This window comes from Carassius auratus, chromosome 32, assembly GCF_003368295.1.
Source record: "Carassius auratus strain Wakin chromosome 32, ASM336829v1, whole genome shotgun sequence".
Classification (NCBI taxonomy): domain Eukaryota; kingdom Metazoa; phylum Chordata; class Actinopteri; order Cypriniformes; family Cyprinidae; genus Carassius; species Carassius auratus.
Window position 1 is genome coordinate 513,350 of NC_039274.1, and position 27,481 is coordinate 540,830.

General features: G+C 38.2%; 1 protein-coding gene across 48 annotated transcripts in view; it reads left to right on the forward strand.

Moving 5' to 3' along the window:
- Positions 1 to 27,481, forward strand: part of LOC113051257 (receptor-type tyrosine-protein phosphatase delta-like) — a 295,253-nt gene that overhangs the window by 183,309 nt on the left and 84,463 nt on the right. For 25 of the 48 annotated variants that reach the window (XM_026214813.1, XM_026214817.1, XM_026214819.1 and 22 more), the window contains exons 9-10: positions 12,605 to 12,750; positions 15,218 to 15,359. In XM_026214813.1, the coding sequence (XP_026070598.1) occupies positions 12,605 to 12,750; positions 15,218 to 15,359 (288 nt within the window). Of the gene's footprint in view, positions 1 to 12,604; positions 12,754 to 15,217; positions 15,360 to 27,481 lie in introns of all 48 variants that reach the window. The other 23 variants (XM_026214810.1, XM_026214830.1, XM_026214814.1 and 20 more) reach the window with 1 other exon arrangement.

The following is a 27,481-nucleotide window of genomic DNA, read 5'->3' on the forward strand; positions in this document are numbered from 1 at the left end:
TTTGCATTACAGATATCTTCGGCTACCTTGTTTGTTTTGTGAGCGCCTACACTTCAGAACAGTTCCGAAGCTACAAGTCATTGAAGTCTCATGTACAGTTCACAAATGGATGGGTATTTTCCTGTAAAATAGCCTGTTAGCCCCTCCATCAGACCGGTCAAGTCTCTGTGTTGTTGTCCTGTTGCTACTCCTTGTCCTTCCAGCGAAACAGCTGTTTTCAAAGCATCATTTTGCTTACTTGAAAGCAACCTTAGCGTGATGTTGGGCTTTTTAAGATAGCGTGGTTGTTGTGAGAGCACGATTTCACGCCAATCTGTAACTAAAGTCACGTTAGACCTAGCTTCACAAATCGCTTAATGTTAGTTAATGCTGCAGTTTTGTTGAACAGATTTCTGCTGTCAGCAGAGGGATAGCAACAAAAAGATGAATGCTGAAATTTCCCGTATTTTGGATGAGTAACCCAAGAAATTTCCCTTATTTTCAATGTTGACTTAAGCTATATAAATTAATATTCAGATGTTATGGTCTCCATCGCGCCTCCAAGCAGGAAAGCGGTGTAAAGTTAATCCATTCTCATTTTGTTTTCCCCATGGTGATTATGTGTTGCACTATTACACCCCACAATACAGCAACGGTTTACCATGGTTGAAATAGATTTTTAATTCATCAAATTAAGACACACGGATGAGAGGGAGTATGTCTAAACACTGCGCAGTAGTCCGAGTAGCAGTAAAGGAGGCTGTCAACGTGGTGGCCACGCCAAGTAATGACATCACGACGCCCAAGCCCTATTAATGGCAGAATGAATGTTTGGAAATGTAAACTGATATTTCTTACTGACATACTACAGCAAAAGATATAAATAACTGGCTTAAAACCCTTTTTGGGGAGAAAATACTAATGTGCCTAAGACTGTACTTATAAAGAATGAGCATCCAGTCATTCACAGAACCGGTTAAAAGCCCTATTCAGACGGGACTAGTTTTCTAAACTACGTTTGAGTTTCGATTCTTACCACCTGACGTCTGCGATTTTCATGTACCAATTCGGACGGGACTAACATCTATGTGTTTATTACAGAGGTGGGAGGGTCTTTGTGCATCTGGGCGTCACAGAGATCACGCGCTCCGTATGCGTGCATTGCATTCATTCAGAATGATTGCCTTAGTATTATTACACAATAAATACTAAATGGCTAGTATAGCAAAACCATGTTAATGTGTGGTTCCTTTAGTTTAACTTGTTTTCCTTCTTTTTTTATTTTTTATTTTTTTTGTTTAAATGTAATTAAAACATTATTTAACTGAGTACATAAATGAACGTAAGTTATTTTACCTGATGCTGATAAGACAATAGCAGGTATTAACAGTTTACTTGATCTTGCTCTTGATTTTATTATCATTTTTATTTATTATTATTAAGCGCGCGGTAAGAGCATCTACGGTAATTCACGTTGGCCAAAACACACAAGGAAACGCGTTGTGAAATAAAATATCACCGGCAATCACAGACATTGGCATTCGGACGGGATTAGTTTTCTCAGAGGATCACTGAGTTCGCTGAAAAACGGTAGGTAATTTGCTCTGGAATTATCACAGAGGTTGTGTGAGAAAAACACAGACGTGGCAGATTCGGACGGGATTAAAATCACCAAGTACGTCTGTGAAACACAGATTTCTCTAACGACCCCCTGTAAAACTAGTCCCGTCCGAATAGGGCTAAAGACAGCGACAGACAGCCCTTATTTGAACTAAACATCAGAGAGATTGACAGAGATACAGTAGAAACATTATGTAAGGTTTTATATTAAATAATGATTCTGATCATGAAATAACATTCACTTCCTCCCCTTTCTCATGCTATTTTATAATGGGATATGAATGCAATCTTATGACGTTGTAAGGAACACTGGTCATTTGAATCCAGTTCCCATTCAGTGAATTGAAAAGAGTGTCTGGTAACATCTCATTTTGAGTTCTTCTGAAGAAAGCCAGTCACATGTTTCTAACGACGTGAGGGAAACGGAGAGTGTTTTGGCTGAACTAAATCTTCATCAGACGCTGTTTGTTTAGCTGTGCTATTTTCAACAAACAACAAACCTCTCGCCATAAATAAATGAAATAATAAAATAAAATAAAACACAGGATCAATAAGCCAACGAGTGTGATTCCTTCTTCTTTGCTGAATGAGAGCAACTGCAATTTAACACTTCCTGAACTGCTGCCGCTCATTATGGGATTTAATTGGCTGAACTATTCGCCCAGTCAGCCGTGACCGTTTGGGCGGAGCAGAAGGCATTTCCACTATTATGTCACATCAGGGGGTCGTCATCACGATCGCTAAAAAAACACTCTCCATTTATACTCCATTTGTACTAAATCCAAGATGTATTGATCAGTCATTTCTATTGCCCTCTCTCTGTTTGATATGAACTTATAATCGCAGTGTAAATACTCTAATGACATTTGCGCACGGAAAACTCAATACCGCTCACGAAACACGATAATCACTGCACAAGACATTCTTCATCTGTGACATCACAATGAGAGATGGCCAGTAATGTGACTTGAGCATTTGAAGGTTTTTAAGTGGTTCAGTTTAGAGGCTCATTAATCATATTAAGGCACAGATCTCAGATGTCAGATGTTACCTGGTAAACACGATATCTGTAGAACGGCATCTAGATTTCCTAGAAGCTAAACTCTGATGACCCAAACAGTGCCGTTCCTCAAGTTAGAGCCTTCGGCTCGGTCTCAAATGACACCCTCAGCTGCTGGACTGTTGGGTTGTATTCGGCTGCAGGGGTTGTATTCAATTAGTCGTCATGCTGGGTCTGGGAATCACATGACTCACACAAGGAAACAGTGTCCTGGTGGAGCTGCATGTTACATCACATTTACATTAATGCATTTGGGACACACATTTTTCCCAAAGTCACTTAAAACTTAGTGTGTATTTGAATTTTTTCTAACTATGTACGGCATAATTCACTGTGAGATCCACACTGGTGCATTTAGAATGCACAAAGGGGGCGCTTATGAGCACCTTTCAGAGTGATGAAATGACGAGACTCCCTGCGGTCTCAAGAGCCCCCCCAACATTCATCAGGGAAGGCCACAACACCGCAAGTCCACTGTGATTTGAAGAGAGTTGATCCTTTGGACTAATGGGAGCATATCTAGAGTCATGGAGTAGATTTTTCAACCCGTGTGGTGGATGGCACACACACGCCCTTCTGGCAGCCCTGAAGAGTATTTGTTTGTGTGTGTGTGTGTGTGTCCCACTGTGCCACCTCACACAGTCACTTCCCCTCGCCATCTGTGAAACTCCACTCAGCGAAACCAGCGCCATTCTTCAGTGTGTGTGTGCTGCTAGCGTTTCCCTCCGTCTTTACATTGTACATGGGAAGAGGTTTGTGTGTCTACACAGACAAGATGAGGCTCATCCGTTAGAGAAACGGGGCAGAGAGAGACAGGGATAGTGTCAACATGATAAATGGCATAAATATAACTGAGATGACTGTAGGCTAAGAAAAAAAAAAAACGACAAAGCGAGAGAGAAAAAGAAAATGAGGGTAAGAATGAAATGGAAGCCAATTCTTCATCTCCTCTCTTTGTGTCCAGTCTTTTTGTTGTTGTTCTTACAAACAGCGCTTGATCTGAAGGGAGGCCTGTACAATGGGAAGTGTGAAATTGGATGTGTTCCATTTAGAGGTGATCATGCCTTATTTTCTCTACAGGCTACTTGGGGGAGAAAAAGCCTAAATAACTTTGGTTATCATTTCACAAAGGCAATGCTAATGTTCTTCATTTCTTTTCAGACCTTTCTTTCGTTTATTAGGATAACAGAATTGACAGTATAACACCATCAAATGCTACATCAACCACGTGCCAGGAACCGCTGGTTTAATTGAGTTACACTTGGCAATCCTTGTGCAGACTTCGCGCTTCTGATGCAGTGTCTTGGGAGTGAAGTGTCCATCAGTTGAACCGTACAAATGATTTTATTTCAAAGAGTCCTGTGAAGAAGTTATTTTTTAGCACTTCTGTTGGGAATAGTTGTTTCTTTTCGAAGTGCCCTGGGAAGGTATCATCTATGCCATTTGGAACACACTGACTTCAGCCTCACACAATTGTTTGTCTGTGATGGTTTATTTCTGGCAAATTCTTTAATTTAATGATGTTTTATTAACAAGTTTCGGAAGGAGCTCATCAGATACTTAGCCTAATTAACACCGGTGGAGCACACTCGAGTCAATCAACACCATGATATAAATACAGCTGGCTTACCTCTATCCATTGACAGTTTATCAGCACCCCCCCCCCATCTTCTTACTTTGAGTTCATTCTACACCTATACAGGGAGGGGGGTACTCGAGCTCGGAGCCCTGTCCCGGACAGCACGCCAAATATGCATTACCATACTTCAGATAATTATATGTAAGCGTGAACTCGTGAAACACACAGCGCTAGGCACTTCACAAGGAGAAGACTTTTTCATGTCAGATGGGCTTGTATCATCAGACTATGCCAGCATCCTTTAGCAGATCACATGGTCAGTTCCAATAAGGTCTCTGGAACAAAAGACAAGTGAAATAATCAGCATTCATTTCTCTCTCAGAGAGCAGGAATTAATAGAAAAGACAAAATGATCAATCAATAATTAATTAAGTCTATTTCTAAAGCATTTGTTCAGAGTTATCTGCATCCTCACCAAAGCAAATTTTCCATTTCAAGCAAAATGGTCTAATAATTATTTGCTTTAAAAAGGTGCCATTTTTACAACTTATTCATCTAAGGAAGACCCTGCTGTCTGTCACTGACTCACATCAGATAACCACGGGATACCTCAGGGTTCGGTCCTTGGCTCCCTTCTGTTCTCCATTTACACAAACGCACTGGGCACAATCATAAAGGTGCACTGCTTGTCCTATTCCTGCTGTGCAACAACACCTCTTTTGTTCAGCCTAACGATGCAACAATTCCAGTTTATATATGTATCATCATATCAGTCTTGAAGAAGAATCGCTACCTTCTACTCAACCTTGTGAAGACAGAATTCCTTGTGTTTCCAGTCAGTCGCAATGTCACCATAAAGCTAGGCTAAACACCTAAACTTTCTTGGCCACATCTCAATCTCAGTTTAGTCATGCAGTCATTCAGATTGTACTGTAATGGATTTAAATGGATCTGTTTGTAGAACAGAAACCAAGCCCCAATGAGGTCTAAATGATGAAAGGTTTTGCATTGCTCGTGAATGTTTCAGACAAATGGGTTTAGTTGTGTTTCCAGAAATCCACTTCCCAGCAATTTTCCCATATCTGCCAAATGGTCTATCTGAATATCCTGTAAAGTAATATACACGTGCTGGTCATATAATTAGAATATCATCAAAAAGTTGTTTTATTTCACTAATTCCATTCAAAAAGTGAAACTTTTATATTATATTCATTCATTACACACAGACTGATATATTTCAAATGTTTATTTCTTTTAATTTTTATGATTATAACTGACAACTAAGGAAAATCCCAAATTCAGTATCTCTGAAAATTAGAATATTGTGAAAAGGTTCAATATTGAAGACATCTGGTGCCACACTCTTATCAGATAATTAACTCAAAACACCTGTAAAGGTCTTTAAATGTTCTCTCAGTCTAGTTCTGTAGGCGACACAATCATGGGGAAGACAGCTGACTTGACAGTTGTCCAAAATGTGACCATTGACACCTTGCACAAGGAGGGCAAGACACAAAAGGTGATTGCAAAAGAGGCTGGCTGTTCACCGAGCTCTGTGTCCAAGCACATTAATAGAGAGGCAAAAAAGAAAAGATGTGGTAGAAAAAAAAGTGTAGAAGCAATAGGGATAACCGCACACTGACGAGGATTGTGAAACAAAACCTATTCAAAAATGTGGGGGAGATTCACAAAGAGTGGACTGCAGCTGGAGTCAGTGCTTCAAGAACCACTACACACAGACGTCTGCAAGACATGGGTTTCAGCTTCGCATTCCTTTTGTCAAGCCAATCTTGAACAACAGACATCATCAGAAGCGTCTCGCTTCAGAAAGGACTGGACTGCTGCTTAGGGGTCCAAAGTTATGTTCTCTGATAAAAGTAAATTTTGCATTTCCTTTGGAAATCAGGGTCCCATAGTCTGGAGGAAGAGAGGAGAGGCACACAATCCACGTTGCTTGAGGTCCAGTGTAAAGTTTCCACAGTCAGTGATGGTTTGGGATGCCATGTCATCTGCTGGTGTTGGTCCACTGTGTTTTCTGAGGTCCAAGGTCAATGCAGCCACATACCAGAACGTTTTAGAGCACTTCATGCTTCCTGCTGCTGACCAACTTTGTGGAGATACAGATTTAATTTTCCAACAGGACTTGGCACCTGCACACAGTGCCAAAGCTTCCAGTACCTTGTTTAAGGACCATGGTATCCCTGTTCTTAATTGGCCAGCAAATTTGCCTGACCTTAACCCCATAGAAAATCTATAGGTTATTGTGAAGAGGAAGATGTAATATACCAGACCCAAGAATGCAGAAGAGCTGAAGGTCACTATCAGAGTAACCTGGTCTCTCATAACACCTGAGCAGTGCCACAGACTGATCGACTCCATGCCACGCCGCATTGCTGCAGTAATTCAGGAGCCCCAACTAAGGAGCCCCAACTAAGTATTGAGTGCTGTACATGCTCATACTTTTCATGTTCATACTTTTAAGTTGTCCAAAATTTCTAAAACCCCCTTTTTTTTGTATTGGTCTTTAGTAATATTCAAATTTTCTGAGATAATGAATTTTGGATTTTCCTTAGTTGTCAGTTATAATCGTCAAAATTAAAATAAATAAACATTTGAAGTATATCAATGTGTGTGAAATGAATGAATATAATATACAAGTTTAACTTTTTGAATGGAATTAGTGTAATAAATCAACTTTTTGATGATATTCTAATTATATTACCAGCACCTGTACAGTTCCAAGTTACTTACAGTTCTCCTGGAGTAATCGGGGGGATAGTTCAAGATTAAATCTAAAAACCAGAAACCTTCTGTTTACCAGCCTTGAGCTTTAGACAGAAAACCAACAGGAGATGAAAGGGTGCATGCTTTTCTACAGGGAATTGCACTTTGTTCCCTTCATAATATGTACACATTGTCCTTGATCCCGTGGTCAGCTGTTGAGGTAAATATTAGTGAAGAGAAAACTAGTTTACTCTTGTGGGATAACCATGATCCATCACCCACACTCAAGGCCAGATTCTCAAGCTAAACAGACACACACACACACATGCAAATACAAGGTTGTTCTGATATTGTCAGAGGTGTTGATGACACCTGTACATTAAAAATAGACGAATGGTCTCACAGGAAATCTGCTCTGACCCACATCTGCGTCATCTGCTTAAATGTTTTCAGAAAGGTGTTTTTGTAAGTGAACACCAACAAGTCAAGTTAGGAACATGAATATCAGACAGTAAATGTGACCGGAGGCGTTTTTCAAACCTCAACACGGTTTCGCTGTTGCCTGGGGAACCAGGTGATGTCCATGACCTGCCGTGTGAATCTGAGTCCAGAATCCTTCTGTAAGAGAATCAGCTGTTCATCAGGTGAAGAGGATGACAGAGAAGATCAGCTCATCAGACTCTTTATCGTGACTGACAGGTTTGTCTGTCTGTCTCCGGCCATCGTGCACCTCTCCTTATGGACGAGTTGGTCAGGCTCGGGGCCACAGACGTCAACAAGAATACGGTGATAATGGATGTTGGCGTAATTGCCCCATGTATAAAATTGCACGAGTAGATGATGTTGTTCTTATCGAAGGTCATCATCTGGTGTTAAAACGCTGGTGTTCAGAGTAAAGATCATCGCTCAGGTCCGGTGAGCTGACACTCTCCAGAGATTCTCATTAGCTGATCGTCAGCCATATGGAGCTCTCACACACACTCACACACACACACACACACACACACACCGGTATTAAACACAAAACACCAACAGCAACAAACCGTGGACTTTTGGTCCACATCTTACTCTACCGATCTTAGTCGGCAGATGACGGTGCAGAAATACATTCACCGCTGGGAACAACTGACTGAACTGCACTTGAAATCTTCTCCTAGTGTATATCATTTGAACACAGTGTTGTGTTTGTATCAGACAGCTGTGTGTGTGTCTGTCAGGTGTGTTTGGGCCGGTCACCTTTGGCAGGGCAGATTTTATGTTGTTGTGGACGTTATAAAGTCGCTGTGCTGTGAAAATGGTTTGAAACTTTCTCATAGACCACCATTAAATTAATGCTGTGTGAAAGGTCACACTGCTCTCACACTAGCCTGTATATGTGCTAGAAGACAGTCCTGTAGTCTTTAGAAGCAACTGGAATATTCAGTAATGACATAAAGTAGTGAAAAAAAAAAAAAAAATTACATCTCAACGAAAAAAATACTGAATACCACTGCATTAAATATCCAAATATCAAAGCATGTGGAGCTCACCGATCACCGAGATCAGACGAGACCCTCAGACGCACCTAAACGTGAGGTCAGTAATAACAGACGTGTAAGTGTGAGACACCGGTGCTGGTCCTGAAACTCCCGTGTTACTCATGAACATTTAACATGTTCAGGTCATGTGTTAATCTGTAACTAAAGTTTGATCAAATACGTTAATGCGAATGCCATGGAAAGTGTTATTTATAAAAGCTTCTTTTGCAATCACCTTTTGTGTCTTGCCCTCCTTGTGCAAGGTGTCAATGGTCATCTTTTGGACAACTGTCAAGTCTTGTTACTGAACAAATATATATATATATATATATATATATATATATATATATATATATATATATATATATATATATATATATATATATATATATATTTTTTTTACAATACAGTAACAATAATTTTGACGGTGTTAAATGATTGAGCTTGATGAATGAAGTCAGTGTGTGTAAAATGAGTTAAATGTTATGAGATTATTTACTTCTTCCCACAATCAGACATCTGATGTTTAAAACTGCAGCTTCCTGTGATGATAATGTGATGTTAGATATCTAATTATTCTCAGAAGCAAAGACAGGAGGTTTTTATTTGGGATTTTTGAGGTTAACGGCACATTTATGGTGCAGTGTTTTTGAGACACAGTCGTTTGACAGACTCTAATCATGAAAGCTTCTCTGACAGATAGCGAATACAAGCCACTCACGCAGGAAAAATCGAACGTGTCAGTCACTTCTGAAGAAGAGAAAAAAACAAATGTCTTCTGATGGACTGAAAGACTGAACTGTTTCTGTGCTTGTGAAACTCCCAGATGATCTACTGCATCTTCACATCAGAGCTCACTGCACTACACACACCATATCCCACAATGCAGTGCACACCGCGTCCATTTCCAGTGTGATGAATGAAGCGGAAGTCATGCAGCATTACAGGAGACTGCTGCACTGGTGTCTGTGAGACTGAATGTATTATGCATCAGAAACATTTCAAACGGTCATATTCTGATGACCTGATCAAATAATCAGAAGCATTCTGTCCGTTTGTCACTGTGTAGTGTTTGCTGCTGTGTAGCGCTACAGTTGCACTGTTAATCACAGTAAAACTGTGCGATGTGGCTCATGCACTGCTTGTTTCAGAGTGAAGCGCAGCACTGTGTTCATCTACACGCCAGCAGTTTGAGTCACATATGAAAATGTCATGCGTCAACCATTTCCCCAAACTTGTAATGAGAATGATTTATCAGTGTAGCAGTGAAAACCAGCTTCAACTTTCCAATTCTGTCCCTTGTTTCTTGGCCACTGTGGGAGGTGTTGATGCATTAATTCAATGCGTGCAAAGCACCATGAATAGATCCAGGAAGGCTTGTCGAAGTCCCAAACAATAACTAAAGTTTATTAAACCAAAATTAATTTAAATTACAACATAAAACAAAGAAACAACTCAAAGGCTAATTGCAGGCTTGTTGAACCATGGTATCTTAGCTCCATGTGCACGGTCGAAAGACTGTATGCTCTTGCACCAGCGCCCCCCTCCTGTCAGGGGTGACATATCCTTTAAACATTTTTCACACACCCAGAGAAATAAACAACATTAACAATATAGCAGCAAACTAATATATAAATTAACATATATAAAAATTTAATACGATAGAAAGTATGGCTAAGTATTAATATGTATTTTAGTTTTATTTTGTAATATAAGAATAATAACAAAATAAATATTAGTATTGTCATTTTAAAGTTTTACTGTAAAGTAAAATTACCATTTTACGTTAATTTTTTTGTGTGTAAAACATTGCATTATTCAAATTTGTTGGAGATTTATAATAATAATAATAAGAAGAATAATAATATGATTATTTTACAGTACAACAGTTACAATTACTACAAGATTTTTTTTGATTATTATTATTAATTAATATTGCAATTTAAATTGCAATCACATGTACATTACCTACAGTACACAGCGGAATACAAAATTACCCATAATCCTGTCTGTCAGGTAGAAGTCGCCTCTGTGTGCATAAAGAATGCATTAGGTGCTGTAAAGCTAAAATAACGAATGTGACACCCTAGAGTCTTGTGGACTGTACTGTCTTACTAATATGACTTTTTAGTCTGTGAGTTCATTGCGTTTGCATCATTCAGATCGAACCAAGCCTGAAAACAGCTGTAAAGAGCTTCTGTGTGCTGGTGTCTCTCAGTGTTTTCTTGTGTTTGGGTGCTGAAGTGCAGCGTGAGCTCTTTACCATCGACCCCAAACGCCATGAGAGCAGATTCACTGACAGCCGCATCTTTGATGTGTTATTCGGCGGCGGGCAGCGCTTGTACAGATAACTGTATGACACCCGTCCTGACAGCCACACCAGATACAGTTTTTATGTTTTTACATGCTGAGAAACTGCGCTTTGAAGTACAGAGAGTGAGCGAGAGAGGCGGTGGGTGTTGGCAGCGACGGCAGATATTTTGGACGGCTCAGTAAAATCCCTCTGGTGGCAGCCGTGACACCCTGCTCACAGATCCAATTATAGACAAGGACTATGGGATACGTATGTCACATCCTGTATTAACCGGCCCACCTTGAGCACGTACAGCTCTCTAACTAGGGAATAAGTGCTCACTGCCATGAGCCATCATACCAGGAATCTGACACCGATCTTATTGCTAATTGAAACTATAAAACTATATTATTGCTAACTATTAAACTATTAAATTCAATTTTGCTAAATTAAATATAGTATAAATGTTAGATGAAAAGATTTATCTAAATGAATATTGGCAAGTAACTAACATTACTAAAAACAAAAATGAAACCTATATAGAAATATTTTAAAAACAAGCAGTTTTCAAACAGCAGTTCTCTGTGTGAATCTGTGTTAAAGTGTAATTTATTTCTGTGATACTCCGCTGTATTTTCAGCATCATTCCTCCAGTCTTCAGTGTCACATGATCTTCTGAAATCAGAATAATATGATGATTTACTGCTCAAGAAACATTTCTGATTATTATCAATGTTGAACACAGTTGTGCTGCACAATATATCTGTGGAGACTTCTATACATTACATTTTTACAGGATTTACAAAAAAAAAAAAAAAAAACATTTATTTGAAATATAAATATTTTGTAACATAAATGTCTCAACTGTCATTTTTTTTAATACTCTAATAATGCTAATAATATTACAGGACAAATATTCATCACGCTGTTTTTACCTCATTTGGATCTTGGAGAGTGATAATTTTGGCCTCTGGGATTCATTACCATCTGCTCTATTAATGACACCTATAAACTGCGCTCAGATCATGATGTAAAACTCTTAAAATAAATGCTGTTTCTGATCTCATGGCTCTGATGTGATCCTGTCGCTGCTCAGCTTCATTACTAAAGTAACTAACACAAACTTTTGGGGAAAATGAAAAAGTTGATTACAGTGTTTAGTGTGCTGGTAATGACAGCCATATTTGGCAAACAAACAAAGAAACAAATCATTTAATGAATAGTATGCATATGCATAAAATACCAAATGGACTGGAAAAATGAGATAAAATACTTAGGAAAAGGCACAAAGTAAAATTGTCTGTGTTTTGAGGTCTGTTGTTCTGAAAAAAACGTTGACCAGATTTGTATTTCTCTATGTGTTTTTAGGTGCATTTTTCTTGAAAGTTATATTAGTGGCCAGTGTTGGGGGTAACAGAGAACCCTCCTGCCCCTGTGTTAAGAGAAATCAGTAGTGAGTTCAGAGGAAGATTATTATTTTTTCACTTTTGGTGTAAAAAGGCCTTTACAGTTGCCAAAAATATAACTTAGGCAAGCCCAGCCCTGTGACAAAACATAAGGCAATGCATTGCTTTCCATAAAGAGTAACTAAGTAACACAGGTGGTTACTGTTTAAGGGAGTAACACAATATTGTAATGCATCACTTTTAGAAGTAGCTTTTCCCAACACTGTTAGTGGATTCTGAAATTAATGGGATTATCGTCGCATCTCTGCTCTGTTCATGTGATTGCGTTTCTTCTTTCATGGCCTGCCGTGGTGTGTAACGTGTCTCCGTTCAGTACTCCGTCTGGATCAGTTTGTAACAACATCTCTTCTGCTTTCTCTCTTTCAGCGCCACCAAAGTTCTTACGAACCCCGAACGATCAGACGGGCGTTCAGGGCGGCGTCGCCTCCTTCATCTGCCAGGCTACGGGCGACCCGCAGCCAAAGATTGTGTGGAACAAGAAGGGGAAGAGAGTGAGCAACCAGCGTTTTGAGGTATTAGGTCTATTGTTCTGATGTAAAATGCTCGACAAGTGAATGCTAACAATAGCCACGCCCAATAAACCACACTCACTGCTTCAGCCACACCCATTCATTAGCATATCCTCCCACCACTAACATGCACGATTACCCATGGCCTGGTGCCGGATTCATGAAAATCTTTAGGAAAAAAATGAGTTCAGAAATAATATATATTAGTTGCCAAAGCGAAGTTTCTAATCTTCATTTAATTCAACTTTATGTCTAAAAGTACTAAAACTAAAACTGAAATAAAAATCGATCAAAACTATAGACATGTTTGGTGGAAAAATTACAATAAAATATGACAAAAACACATGAAATACATGAAAAAAAAAAAAAAAAAAAAAAAAATGAAACTTTACCTAAATTCAAAATCAAAATGGACAATACAAAAAAAAAAAAAAAAAAAAAAATTATTGATGATAATAAATTACATTACTTTAATAAATAGCAATGCTTTATGAATCCGGACCCTGATCTGAAATGATGGATCAGATGCTTTCGTCGAACATACGCTTTGCATTTCTGAAATGCACTTGTTGTTGGGTTTTTTTGTGTGTTAAGCGTCTCATTTGCTTCTCAGTGCATGTTCTGCAGTCTCACGTGGCTCAGTCCTGTTTGTTTATTTATCGTTTTTGGGATCGCCATCTCAGCCCAGCATGATGAATAACTGCATCACAGCTGAACACTGATAAGATTTGTATTATTATAAGCGTTATCGTGCCGCACAACCTTCTTCATCTTCTGTTCGCTAACGCTTAGCGGTGGCTAATCTACGGACACTTATTGCCTGATATGGCACCTTTTCACCTGCAGAAACAGAATCTTATCAGTGTTCATCACATGCTACACAGCACTAACAGCCACTAATATGCTAACCTTTGATCCGCCAGCCAGCGTCTTCACCTTCAACCATGCAACTCATTACTAATATCATGTTTAAACGTTCGTTTAATGCTCAGTTTCTACTTGGCTTCATTAGCCAGCTCATGCACACTCAAACACATGCGTGTGAGCACGTGGTCATACTCGCGTTTCTTTGCGTGAGAAGTAACGGTGAAAGAAAAGCCGCAGCGTATGACCACTGATGTATTTAAGTCTGTAAAACAGCGAACCTGTCCTGGTTGTCAGAAGTGAGTATACATCTCCCGGTTGCCAGCTACTAAACCTGTCTGTGAGCGTCCTGTGTCCCGTCCGTCTGGCGTCGAAGCTAATCGACTGTCTGCTGTCATTCTTTCTAATGGCGTTTGTGCCTGTGACGTCACATCACCATCCTCGTTTCATGTTTCATGTGATCCGCTTTAAGAGTGGGCCAGACCAAGCCATCCCATTCTTAAAGCCATCAGGTTTATCGTGAAATGTCTGGCTTAAGAATTAGCATCGCTTTCAGACATTCACTGAGCATTTTATACCATTTAATATACTGTTTTTATCAATTGTACAAGTTTATAATAACGAATCAGCTTTGCGTTGGAAAATCTTAATGTGAAAAATACATGAGTGGAAACAAACCTGACAGATTGACATTTTGCTGGTTTTATTGACATTCCAGTACACTCTAACAAGGTGTGAGAGTATTTTATAAGACATGATTCACATTGGCTTCTATTATAAGCCATTACCAGAATAAACAGTTTCTAAACTTAAAAAGAATCTTATTTTAAGTATACAAATCAAATAAATAGGAACCTGTTGGTGTGCTTGATGAAGGAAAAAATATATTGTAGTATAGTTTAGTAAAGTTCACAGTATACTTCTAATACAAACGAAAAGTAGTAGTTACATGCAAAGTACACTTAAAAGTATGCTTTAATAAACTAAAAAGCGGTAATTTGTAATTTGTAGTTTACTTGATAATAATAATAAAAACAGAACTTGAAGTAAACTTATTTTTGTAAGGTCTGTTGTATGCGTGTTCAGTACTAAGGGCTAAAGTGTATCATAACTCTACTTAAACTAGAACCAGAGGATTTATGCCAGTGGTTTATGATGATTTACAAATAGAAATTTTATGAAAAAAGATATAACTATAATGTTAAATGATATTGACATTATGTGTTTGCAGGTTAAAATAAGTATGCTAATAACACACTTCAGTCAGTCGTGACCATCAGCCAATATGTCAAACAAGAGTCGCTAAGGACAGGAGATAAGAACAAATCTCTGAGTTTCCACTGGACTTCAGTATGAGAACTCCAAAGTTATCAGCAATTACAGATATTTTCTAAATCGCAGCCCAGACGAAGATCATAACCAGACTGTTTCTGTGTCCAGTGTTCATACTGTTGCGTCAGGGTGCGTAAATGAATGTCATGCCACGGTGTCCGTTGTATGTCCAGAGCTCTGTGTCAGGATGAAGTGTGTGTGAGAGCATGATTGTCCGTCATCAACTGTGAGCAAAAAAAACTCTCGTAACATATCTTGTCTCTCGCACCTGTAGGTCATAGAGTTCGATGACGGATCAGGCTCTGTTCTGAGAATCCAGCCACTGCGGACGCCGCGCGATGAAGCCATTTATGAATGCGTGGCCTCCAACAGTGTTGGGGAGACGAGTGCCACGACACGACTCACTGTTTTACGTGGTAGGTTTACGACCAGTATCACGCGCTAACCTTTGCTCTCTCATTGCCTTCCAGCCTTCACAGGTATGTTGGCTGTGACTGTATCTTTCTTCTGTGTGTGTGCTTTTGTTTTGTTCATGTATTAAGCTGGAGTAGTTGGCAATTCAGCAAATTACATTTTATTAATAGAAAAGTGTCCTGCGGATGGAGCCTGAAAAATGGAAATGCTCCTTTAGCTCTCACTGACCTTGGAGCTTTTTTATGGGGGTGATTAATATTCTAATTAGCAGACGGGCTTTCCCGCTCAATAGCTTCTGCATCATCAATATAACTCTAATTTTATGCTACATTTACAACATTTCTTAAAAAGTGGCCTTGTTGGATGAGCCAGCGTCTGTGAGGAGAAACCGGAGTGAAAATGCTCTCTTTTCCCAGTTTTTACAATTTGTACCCATTGGAAGGCTTTTAACTGACTTATCTTTTAATGAAATTATGAAACGCGGTTACTAAACAAAGCAATACTTTGCCAGTTACTATCTGGTTGGTGTGAGAAAGAACCTGCCAGACCTAAAATGGAAGAAATGTGAAAAAGAATGTGCTTTCCACCTCCAAACATTAGCATGGTTATTGGCAAAACATTTTCCCTCTGCTAACTCTTATTTTCACCATTCTTCTCACACCATTGTGGCCACATCTGTTATTGGAGAGAGAGTATTGCTGTGTGCAGCTCAGGCCTGATAAAACATGCAACACAATAGCAGCGCTTAGAAAACAAACACATCGCAGCACTGCAGAACTCAATCAGTGGATAAGTTCAGAATACAGGTCCAGCACCCAGTGCACACTGCAGTATATACTTCTGTCTATACAGATATGATGTGAACAGCAGGGGAGACTCAGGGGACGATGATACAGGACATACATAGGCTTGCATCTGCCGTTTATTTCAATTACAAATAATATAATTCAATTTATTACCTTATTTAAGATGTACAGTTGCATTTTTTATATTATTCAACTTTTTTAGGTGCCATTTTTTTAAGCTTTAGATTTAACTAACAATAATAACAGTGATTTATGTTACTGAATAGATTATTCTGTCAGCAATAATAATATGCATTTAAAACAAATGCAAATGTGAGACTTACTTAATATTTAAATAATTTTACCAAATATATATATATTTGTATATATATATATATATATATATATATATTGATTAGCTCAAGAGCAGTCTTAAACTAAATACTTTAATGAAATAATGTCTGTTGCATATTTCAAAGAATCATTTATCTGAACTTTTACCAAACAACCCAGATATTAATTGCAATTCAAGCCATTAAAATCATATTTGCATATATATATATATATATATATATATATATATATATATATATATTGTCGCTGTCGGGCGGTTCAGTCCCCACGTGGGTATGTTAATTTTACAAATTATTAACCAATCTAAAGTCTCGCAAATCTCGTAACTCCATTGGACATTACAGCTGTCTGAGAAGTCTCGTAACTCCGCCTCTTCTTCACACCACGGGAGCTTTGCAGCATTATCAAGACTGAGAGTGGCAACGAATCCTCGTCGACCAGCACGTCCTCTGTGGTAAATATCCTCAAAACAATGGTTATTCATGATTCAGTTATATGAATTATATAATAAGCGTTTATATATTATATAAAACAGTTTTATCTTGAAGGAATATTAGTGCTGAAGTGTCATGTGTCATTTCTAAGGATGCTAGATTTTTCTTTCTGCTAGGTTTAGCATTGGACGCTATCTTATTGACTGAAATCTTCCATGGTTTTGTTTCTGACGAGGATAACGAATTTAATGCACAAAAATAGCATGCCGTTGACTTAGTCATTAGCTTTAGTTAACTATTGAATCCTTTTCTCTTGTCAAAAGGTTTAATGTGATCTGCAATTTAGCGTTCAGATTTATTTTGGTATTGCATAACTCATAGCTCTTAAGTTTAAAATAGAGATTGGGAAGATGTGTGTAACCAAAATCAGTTGCTTTAATTAACTCGTAAAGCCTTGTCTCTTGTTAAAAGGCATGACCGCAGACTTTGATGAACACTGCTGGCAGCAGCGATGTCTGTGTCCGTTCCATTCTCATCAATGAGAGCGTAAACTTGTATCTTTAATAAAACATGATTTTGGGGAAATGTTGTGTTAATGCTGGTACTCAACAGTATATGATAGCAATATAAGGTATAATACCAACTTTAACAATACAATGTTGAATAACTCAAAATATTTGCTGTTTTTTTATTTCCTGAAAAATAATGATTTTGGAGATACGAGGATCCTGCCCGACAGCGACTATATATATATATATATATATATATATATATATATATATATATATATATATATATATATATATATATATATATATGGATTCCATTTGAAGTTATCATCTTGGGAATAAATGTGATTATTTTACCTTTATAAATTTTTATGTAAAATGTCTTAACTCAGGCTCTCCAATCCAATAATTAGTCACAGAAGATTAAAAACGATTGCCGGCTCGTTCGTCACACTGGAGTGGAAGGTCAAGTCGAGCACAAAGTGTTGTGTGATTGAGTATTGCACACGGAAAGTCTGCAGTGTCTCACACACTGGACCAGGATACGCACTACAGATGTAGTAGGAGTATGAGTACTGTGTTGTTCTCTCTCCAAGCCTCACCTGAAATGACGGTCTGGTTGGAATTGTTATAATTATGAACATAAATCCCTGAACAAATATTTATGCATTAATATAAATGAAGGAAGCCAAGTTGTAGTAATTACTGCAGATTCAGCCAGTGGGCAAGCAGCTTCGTTTGAGCATGAATAATGACACAAAACGAATACATATTCCGCCGTAAGATATCAGGCTGTGGCAGACGGCGCGAGCATCAGAAACAAGCTTTGCATTAAAGGGTCTTTGACTTAGTTAAGCCCCGACATACTTTTCTTTCCCTAAAAACATGCCGTTCAGTCAGACGTGCTTGTGCTGTGTGGAAATATGGGTCATGTCTTATTCATGAATGCACCCACTGAACCGGGTCCAATGTAGTCGGTCCTTTCGCAGACTGGGGACTTCAGGCCAGTATTTGCCAAACAAGGTCAAAGGCACAATGCATTATACACCAAAGAAAAAAAAAAAAAAAAATCCAAGCTGGAGAAGCAAAAATGTTTCTGATGGCTGAGAACTGTTCCAGAGAAATGCATTTGACAAAATAATTCACCGCATACAGTAGTTTTACCATTTACTCACCATCATGCCATTTCAAACACGTGTGAGATGTTCAGCAGAATATTAGAACAAAACACCAACAATGGGACATTAGTTTGCATTAATAATGACAATATTCTTTTCAACCCTACATGATGCTGGTAAATTCATGCACGACTTTGGTAAAGACAGAGGAAATCCTGAGGAAATCGATGCATAAGACCAGACTGATGCAAACATGGCCTTTGCTTGCAGGATTCTGTTTGTTGGTTAAATAAAGCAGAGGCTTCTGGAGAAGTAAAGTGCCAATAGACATGCTGGAACTGAAAGGCCTTTAAATGACCCTGAGGGGCAACATTAGCGTCAGAATTTGGCTCCAGGGATGGAGAAACATCAGAGAGATTAACTGAATTCATTTAGTTCAATGTGCTGTGACCTGATGTCCATTTGACATCCACTCTCACAGTCAGCCGGAGAATTTCATCAGCACTGACGTTACAGCGCCGCGGGCCCCGACTTCATGATCCTGTCCAGAGAACTAGTTTATATATTTCATAAGCCATTAGCATGAAGAGTAACACATTTTAAAAACATCAAATGTCTGTTTTACCCTAAGCATTGTGATTTTGGCCAGTCTCCACTTTCTCAATTGTGTCCAACAATGATCCTAAAGCATGCAAAGATGCCAGTTCTGATACAGTCAGTTGCATTTTTCTTTTATTTTTATTACGTATTAAGAACTTCATTAGATATTAATTCATTTGAATTTGCCAAAAAATAACATTTAGCAGTGCTCTGTGTTTTGCACTCATTCTGTTATTGCATAAAATGTAACACCCAGCAAATTACATATTTGTATTATATGTATATCAATTTAGATTTTTTTTCTTTTTCTTTTTTTTCTTTCTTTCTTTTACAATTTGTAGTCTTCATCAAATTCAACCATCATTGTTGTAAGAAAACTAGATTTTGAGCTGTACATTGAGATATACATTTATTACAGTATTTTGAAATATTTGCTAACATTATTCAATTAAAAAATAGTTCATAGTTCAGGTCTAGTAAATAATATTAATAGGGTTAGGGTTAAGTAATATTAACAGGTTAACAACAGGTAACACAATTTGGTTATAGGCTAAATCTGCAAACCTCTTACTACTCATTCTAGTGTCTACAAATCACACAAATCAGATCTTAAAACTTTATTTATTCCACAGTTTTGGTTGCAAAAAATTAAAACGAACAAAACCATCTGTTCATGAATCATAGATTGGATTCATTGAGTTTTGAGTTAAAGTTATGGTGCTCCAATGTTTAAAACAATTCCTGTCTCTTCGTTTAGTTAGCTTTCACAGACTCATCTTTTGCAGTAAAGAAGGATGAATATTGTTCTGCTCTGAAGGGAACTCCAACAGCTGCTCTTCCATTTGGATCTCTGTTTCTGTGCTGATCCAAAGTGGAGTGATTCCCACAGCGGAGCTCGAGGAACTCTGGCAAATCCAGTGAAAAGCCTCTGCGATCATGACGGTTGACACCGACGGGAAATGCTGCACTCTCTGCCTACAGTTGAGGCGTCTAGACAAAGCCTATTTTATGGTAATCCAGAAATATCCGTGGCAGAGCCGGAACACTGGCACCTTTCTTCTGAACGTGCTCAAAAGTGCATCAGTTTACTCAAATCTGACCATCCCTCAACTCTTGCTTTGAACGAAGGCATAATCTTCAGCACACAGTTGCACAGGAAGTCCGCCGTGGCATAATTTAAAATCCTGACAGAAAAAACAAAGGCATTGATGACCGTCCAGAAGAATTGCTGCCTCAGCGCCCGCGGCGGCTTTGAGTGAGGTGTGTTCGTGGCCGCATGGAGGAAAATTGCTGCGCCTGTTGTTTGGTTTTCTGACAGCTGCGTCGAGGGTAAAAGAGCCAGAATAAAGCTAGCAGAGCACAATGTGCTTTCCTTTACCCCTCTGCCTCGCAATTGCCGAGACCCAAGCAGCCCGCCACTCTTTCAGACGTTTCCGAAGGACCTTTCAGTGCTGGAAACATGCTGACTTATCTCGCAACCCAGGTGAACCTTTCTTTGAGCTGGAAAATGGAAATGTAGAAAAGACCTGAGACAGCATATAAAGTCGGCGTACCATTGTTCGAGCAAAGTTTTTCTGCACGACCCCCTCCATCCACTTTATTCTATTCATCAGAGAAATGGAACAACAGATAATGATGAGTTATTTATTCTCATAATTAAAGACAGAACCGTTAGACGTTATTGATCTTTTGTCTTGTCTAATTAATGCGTGGGTAATCATACAGAATGAGTTTGGACTCGAAGGTACAGTATATGCTATTTTCACTATTTTCAGTGAAAATACCCTTTGCATTAATTAAATCACATTTTTGAGTTACCATATTTAGCCATGTCTGGTTTTGTTTCGGTCAGTTGTGCAGCAGGAGCAGGGTTAGGAATCACTGCCGTAGGGGGCTTTATAATTAAGAAAGACTAATAGTACTGATTGTTGACTAAATTTTTCTTTAGCAATAAGTTGAACAGATTTTTGTGTAAGCTGTGTTTCCTCAAGGACATGCATTGGCTCTGTCCAGGCGGTTTGTGTTTGTGTTGAGCGCTGGCTGGTGTGTGAGGAGGTGCTAATGGTTTTGCGGGAGTGAAGGGCTCTTATCTGATGGCTTTGATGCTCTGCATATTGGAGTCATTTTCTGCTAGATGAATCGGCCTCCTCCGGGTCGCCCTTAATTCAACTAATGACCCTCTCGAGAGGAGAGGCTCCACACATCGCTCTGTAATTATGGCTGAACACAGCATCGATGAAGACCACCTGCAGAAATGTGAAAGACATACAAATGCTAATCACCCAGAATGCATGCATCAGTGGAGAAAAGAAAACACAAATTTATAGTTTATAAATTCAAAAAAAAAATTATCCCGGAATCACAGTTTTCATTCAATATTTTAGAAAAAGTTACGTTTAGAAACGTTGCTAATGCTAAGAGTTGTTGACGCATCTACGAATGAGTGTAAAACACATCTAAAACATATCGCTAGTGCTAATATTTACACCAAAATACATTTGTGCTGAAAAATGCAAGGTTACTAGATGCCAGTAGCTGAAGTACTTCAATTTCAGTGCAGTGTTTATAGAACAACGTTTCATGTGCGAAAGACGCAAGCGCAGCAATCCAAGAAACACATCCGTCAAACATATGTTACACAGAAAAACAGTGCAGAAGAAAGTTTTGCAGAACTACTACTGAATGTCTGATATCTGATGTTTGCATTATTGTTATTACACTGCTCTGAGGAATACTTGATTCTGATTGGTCAGTCGCGACATTCCACGATAACAATCGATAAAAGCTGATAACACGTTCTCATGCAGGTAACTGAACTCAGCAATATGCGCTTGCTATGAACCATTTTTCTTTGTGGAAGCTTTGCATTCGTTAAGCTAATGAAGTATTACTATTCAATTCAGTGTTATGTGTACAATTGTTTATTTATGTCATCCTGGTATCACAGGCTTGCTATCTCGTTTCATACAAACGCAGCTGCTGCCATTTTGCCACGTTGTTTTTTTTTTTTTTTTTTTTTTTTGCACTGTAAAAAATAAATAGTTGAGAAAATTTAAAAAAAGAATAATAATAATAATAATAAATGAATAAATAAAAATAAGGCACCTTGATGCATTAAGACACTTTTTTCAGTGCTAATAGTCTTATTTTGATAATAGAAACATGTTTGTTACTGTAACTGAAACAAAATGTTGTTTTCTGGGTGAAAAAAAGTTAAAAGTTATAACATTATAATTTTAATGGTGATTTAAGAATGACAAACTGGGAAATGTTATAGAAATTTTAATGGATAACTTAGTCTAATATGTAGACAACATTGTATTTGTTTTTACAACATGATTTACAAAAAACTGGATTTAAATGGTTGACCAAGGACAGTGGCAATCAACAAATGTTAAAAATGTGACTTCTTTACATCACAGCACAACAAATAGCTAACAATAATGACAAAACAACACAATAAAAGTTTAAATGAAGTCAGATAACAGTAAAACAATAATCCTATAACAGTGACTGCATCATTTATTCATGATGTGATGCATGGTGGGAATTCTTAAAGCCATATTCAATTCTTTGTTGCGACAACTCTGTCTGACTCGCTGGGACAACATTTGGGGTTTATAGAAAGTAGATTTTTTTTTTTTTTTTTTCGTGTTTGATACTCATAAGGTTTTGTAAACTGGAAAATATGCAGTTGCAGTGTATACATACTAACATACTGGTAATATTTTAAAACATAGTTCAATCAATATCTTGTATTGCCATAATTATTTATGTGGTGAAATGTGTAATAAGTATATGACTGCACCGTATCCCTTAAATGTCCGACTAGTTTGAACTTGCCGCTTGCTTGCGACTCAAATCAATATTCTGTGTACAATATTTAACTTATGTAGCAAGTATGAATGTACTGAGTGGATAATGTATGTCCAGATGGTGGTTATCCTCTGTTTGATGTCGGGGTTATTCTGTGATTACAGCACAGCTGGACGTGCTGATCACTTACTCAATCACTGCTGCTGCTCGAACCTTCAGTCATCTGGAGTTTGAATCTTCACAATTGTTCAGTTAACCTCAAAAACTAAATGTTTTGGCTAAGACATATTTAGCATTTTTCTTATTTTATATCATGTATGCACATATAGGGTAATTTTAAGACAGTATTTGACTTCATATTTCATGGATCTTTTTCAGCAGTCGTTAGTTTTACATCATGTGTGCTGCAGCTGGAAGAGAATGTTCTTTAAGTCGATGGTTCATAAAGGAAACAAATATTAACCATGGTTTTACTATAGTAAAAGAGTAGTAACCATGGTTTAAATGTAAAAGTTTAAAACCATGGTAACCACGGTGCCGGGGAGATGTTATGGTTGGTTCACTTAGTTTTGTCGTCGCCATGAAATAATAACTCGTGAGCATCTATCAGCCGAGGCTAATGGGATCAGGCTAACCAGACAAACCCGAGCCCATGGGGTGAGTTAGACAGATAACCGTGACACAGAGCTCATTTAATCTGAAACACATCACCTAACCTGTGCTTAACAATGAGTTGCATACGTGCAGCCACACACACACACACACACACACACACACTGAGTGTGATTTAATGATCAATGGGGAGCCGCTGGGGTGTGAAGGAGGTTTCGCAAAATAAACCCACAAATGACAAATGGGTTTAGTCAGCAGAACATCCAGCGATCTGCAGCCCTTAAACTGAATTAATTATAAAAGCTCAGAGGAAATGAAAGCTGGAGCGACGTCTGTCTGCAGCCGGAGGACGCAGAGAAAGACGCACTTTTGTTGTCTTTTGTTTCGGGTTGATTTGGGGAATCTCCCGCTCCGTCAGCCGTAACGAGCAGCTGGATGTGACCTCGACACGTCCGCGCTCTAAACCTGCTTCAATCCTCAGCCGTTCCCACAAATCAACTGTGTTCATGGAGAATTACTGGAAATCCTCTTCTGGAGAAAGAAAGGAATTGTGTGAAACAGAGCAGATTACGCTGGACCGATCTCCTGCTGCTGGATGGCAGATTGTTTCCTCTGCGCTTGACGCGTGTCTGATCTCTGAAATACTGACATATATTCATAAGATAACAACAACAACAACAGAATAATAATATATACAGTCCCATCAGTAAGTATTGGAACAGAAAGCACAAAATAGCTTTCTCTGCTGTGGAGTCAAGATATTTGCCAATATGATTAAAAGATGAATATGCACCAAAACTACAGAATGCCACATTTTATTATTAGGTCTTTCACCAAATAAAAAGGACAGCACATTTAGAGTTAAAGCATGTTTAAAATATAGAAAATTCCATAATTTCCATCCCTTTTAAATGTTAAAATGACCAGATATTCACATTTTTGTAAATGTCACATACACACACTTGGCTCAGGATGAAAGTGCTCCTCGTCCTCCTCCACACACACACCCACACACACTTACAGACATGTGTCACGCTCCCGACACACACAAACACATCAACCTCTCGGCCAGCACGAGTGGGCAGAGTCATGCCGCCAGCCTTCGTACTGATATTACCCACAATTCTCCTGGATGTGACGCCACAGGGCACGCGTGCAGAAAAAAATGCAATGATTTTCTGTCTTTTAAGCTGAAGCGTGACATTTCTGGGAAATTAAAATCCTTCCTCATCTCTCAGTATAATGTAAGCCGTGTATCTAGTGAGGGACATTGATTCAGTGTTTCATCAGACGGGAAGCACATGTGTGGTATTTCAGGAGCAGATCAGCTACAGCTGCTGCAGCAAGTGTGCATTCTGATCCCGCTGCAGGTCAAAGGTCGTCTCATTCATCTCAGGAATGCAGCGAGCCAGAGATCTGAAACACGGTCTGAGATTCCAAGACAGAGACGTCAGGAATCCACTCTCTCACGGGAATCAGCGCTGATTGATGTTAACCCTCTACAGCCTGACGCTTAAGGGAAAATATAAAGTTTTGAACAGTTTATTGACCCTTTAGAGAAAATATCTGATCCAAACATATAATTCAATGCTGATTGACAGATGAAGAAATAAAGGCTCCTCGGAAGATGTGAGATGTTCTGGAGGCTTGTGAAGATCATTCCTCCGCTGAGGAACAGTGAAAGTAAAGCTTCTGGAAACAAACGCTCCTCAAAAGATCCTGAGGATCAGATTTGAGACTCTAAAACATGATTGATGGAGAATCAAGTAAAGCTGAGCTGCTTCAGTCCAGTAAGAGTTCATCTGGAGATATTACTGACCTTATTCTGACCTGTACTTGATCAAAATAAGATGATCAATAAGCGTTTAAACTCAAGGGCTTCCACACGATCAGAGAGTCCATGCGGAGCACATCTACTGTATCAGCAGCCAAGAGCATCTGTGGAGGACTAATGCTGTAGGAACACGATTGATGATTAAAAAAAATGCGGACATTCATGTTTCATATCATAACTACAGTAGAGAGAACTGAGTGGATAAATGGATTACCACAGCGTTTCGTGACTGCTGTCAGGTCTGATCTGGAGAAACAGTATAATGCAGCTGACCACATCATCCAGTTAAGATAACTAAACAAGTACTTTATTTATTTATTTCAATATGTGGAGATGCTTCCATATATTTTGCTGCTGGTGTGTGTCCTAACTTTAAAGAATAAATGAAAATACCCAGACAACATTACATATGTTGTATCAGCACTTATATTATTCTCTGACCAGTTTATTAGAAATAGAATCCAGTTTATATTTAAAATTTGTTAAAACTTTCTATACACAAATAGAGTACACTTTAGGATGCTTAAAAATAAATAGAAAAGTAAATAAATAAAACTTGTGTGAATAATATACTATAAAATAATATACTTAAATTGTTCAATCTATTGAGAAGAGGAGAGGGCCAAGCACCGAACCCTGAGGAATCTCATTGTTTACAAACCAATAAGACTTTCATTCATCTTTCAACAGAAATATCATTAAATGTGACAAACAAATACTCCATTATCAATGTTTAACTGCAAATAAAAGCCTGAAGTATATATATATATATATATATATATATATATATATATATATATATATATATATATATATATATATATATATATATATTATTTTATTTAATTTTTACATGTCTTTTCAGAAGACTTTCATATTTTGATATAAATATATAAGACATTTGGAGCGACATGAAGGAAAGTAAATGATGGCAGTTTTCATTTCTGAGTGAAGTACCCTCTTAATATGACCTTGCTGTTTGAATGTATGATTTGAATTGAAAGCTTTCTGCATGAATCTTACATCTTTGTTTTTCACACTGAGATCCTGTAACATACAGGCAAACGTGCAGAAATGTTCTCCATGTCCAGACAAAGATGCTGGTGAACATCTGCGCTGGTTTCCTGCAAGAGGTGCTCTCATTGCTGGAGGTTGGCATTCCTGAACAGGTCACATTTCTGACTTATGAGAGACATGATTGATGGAAACACTGCAGCTTTTTGCCTCCATTACGGCAAAAGCACTTGCAAGATTATACAGCAGCTGGAATACACTGATAAACGCGTCAGTGGCCGGATTAGCCACCTGTCAGTTACCAAGCGGCCAAATGTAAAAGATAACCTTTATTATCATAGAACAAGTGTCACATGAAGAAGAGGAAAATAGCAGCAAACGGAGGGGAGACGAATGCGGCTGTGTCAGAGGAAGCGTTAATGGAGAGCTCTTACATTCGCTGGTGTGATTCTGTTTGAGACGGAACAAAAGCGTAATTAACAGGCCATGCTGAACTGTGCCAAAGAAAACAAGCAAATACATCAGGGGGCGTAAAAGAGAGCGGCGAGCCGAGAGGGGGTGGAAGAGCAAACGCACACGTAGTTCACTGACTTGAGTTTTAAGAGCTTCAGTTCTGACAGCTATCAGACGACGCTGTGCTGAATACTTGATCAGTGTTTCTCTATAATGTGCACTAAACTGTACTTGACCAGTGGCCCAGTTCTTCAGCAGTTTGAGGAAGATCAGAATAATTCATCATCATTCATCACGTTTAGTATTTTTGTCTTGTTTCCATTGCAAATATCTAAACATTCTTAAATCAAGATACAATTACTGTGTTAAGATATTAATGTTTGTTTTCTGAAGGAAGAACTGTAATTTGTTGATAAATATTAAACCATATATATTTTTAAATGAGGGAAAGTGTTTAGTGTTATTTTACTAATATTTATAATCTGTTATATTATTTATGAATATTTTGAATTATTAATTGATTCTTTATAGTCATTATAATTTAAAATTAATTTTAATTAAATGTATTTATTTATATCAGTTTAATAATGAATAC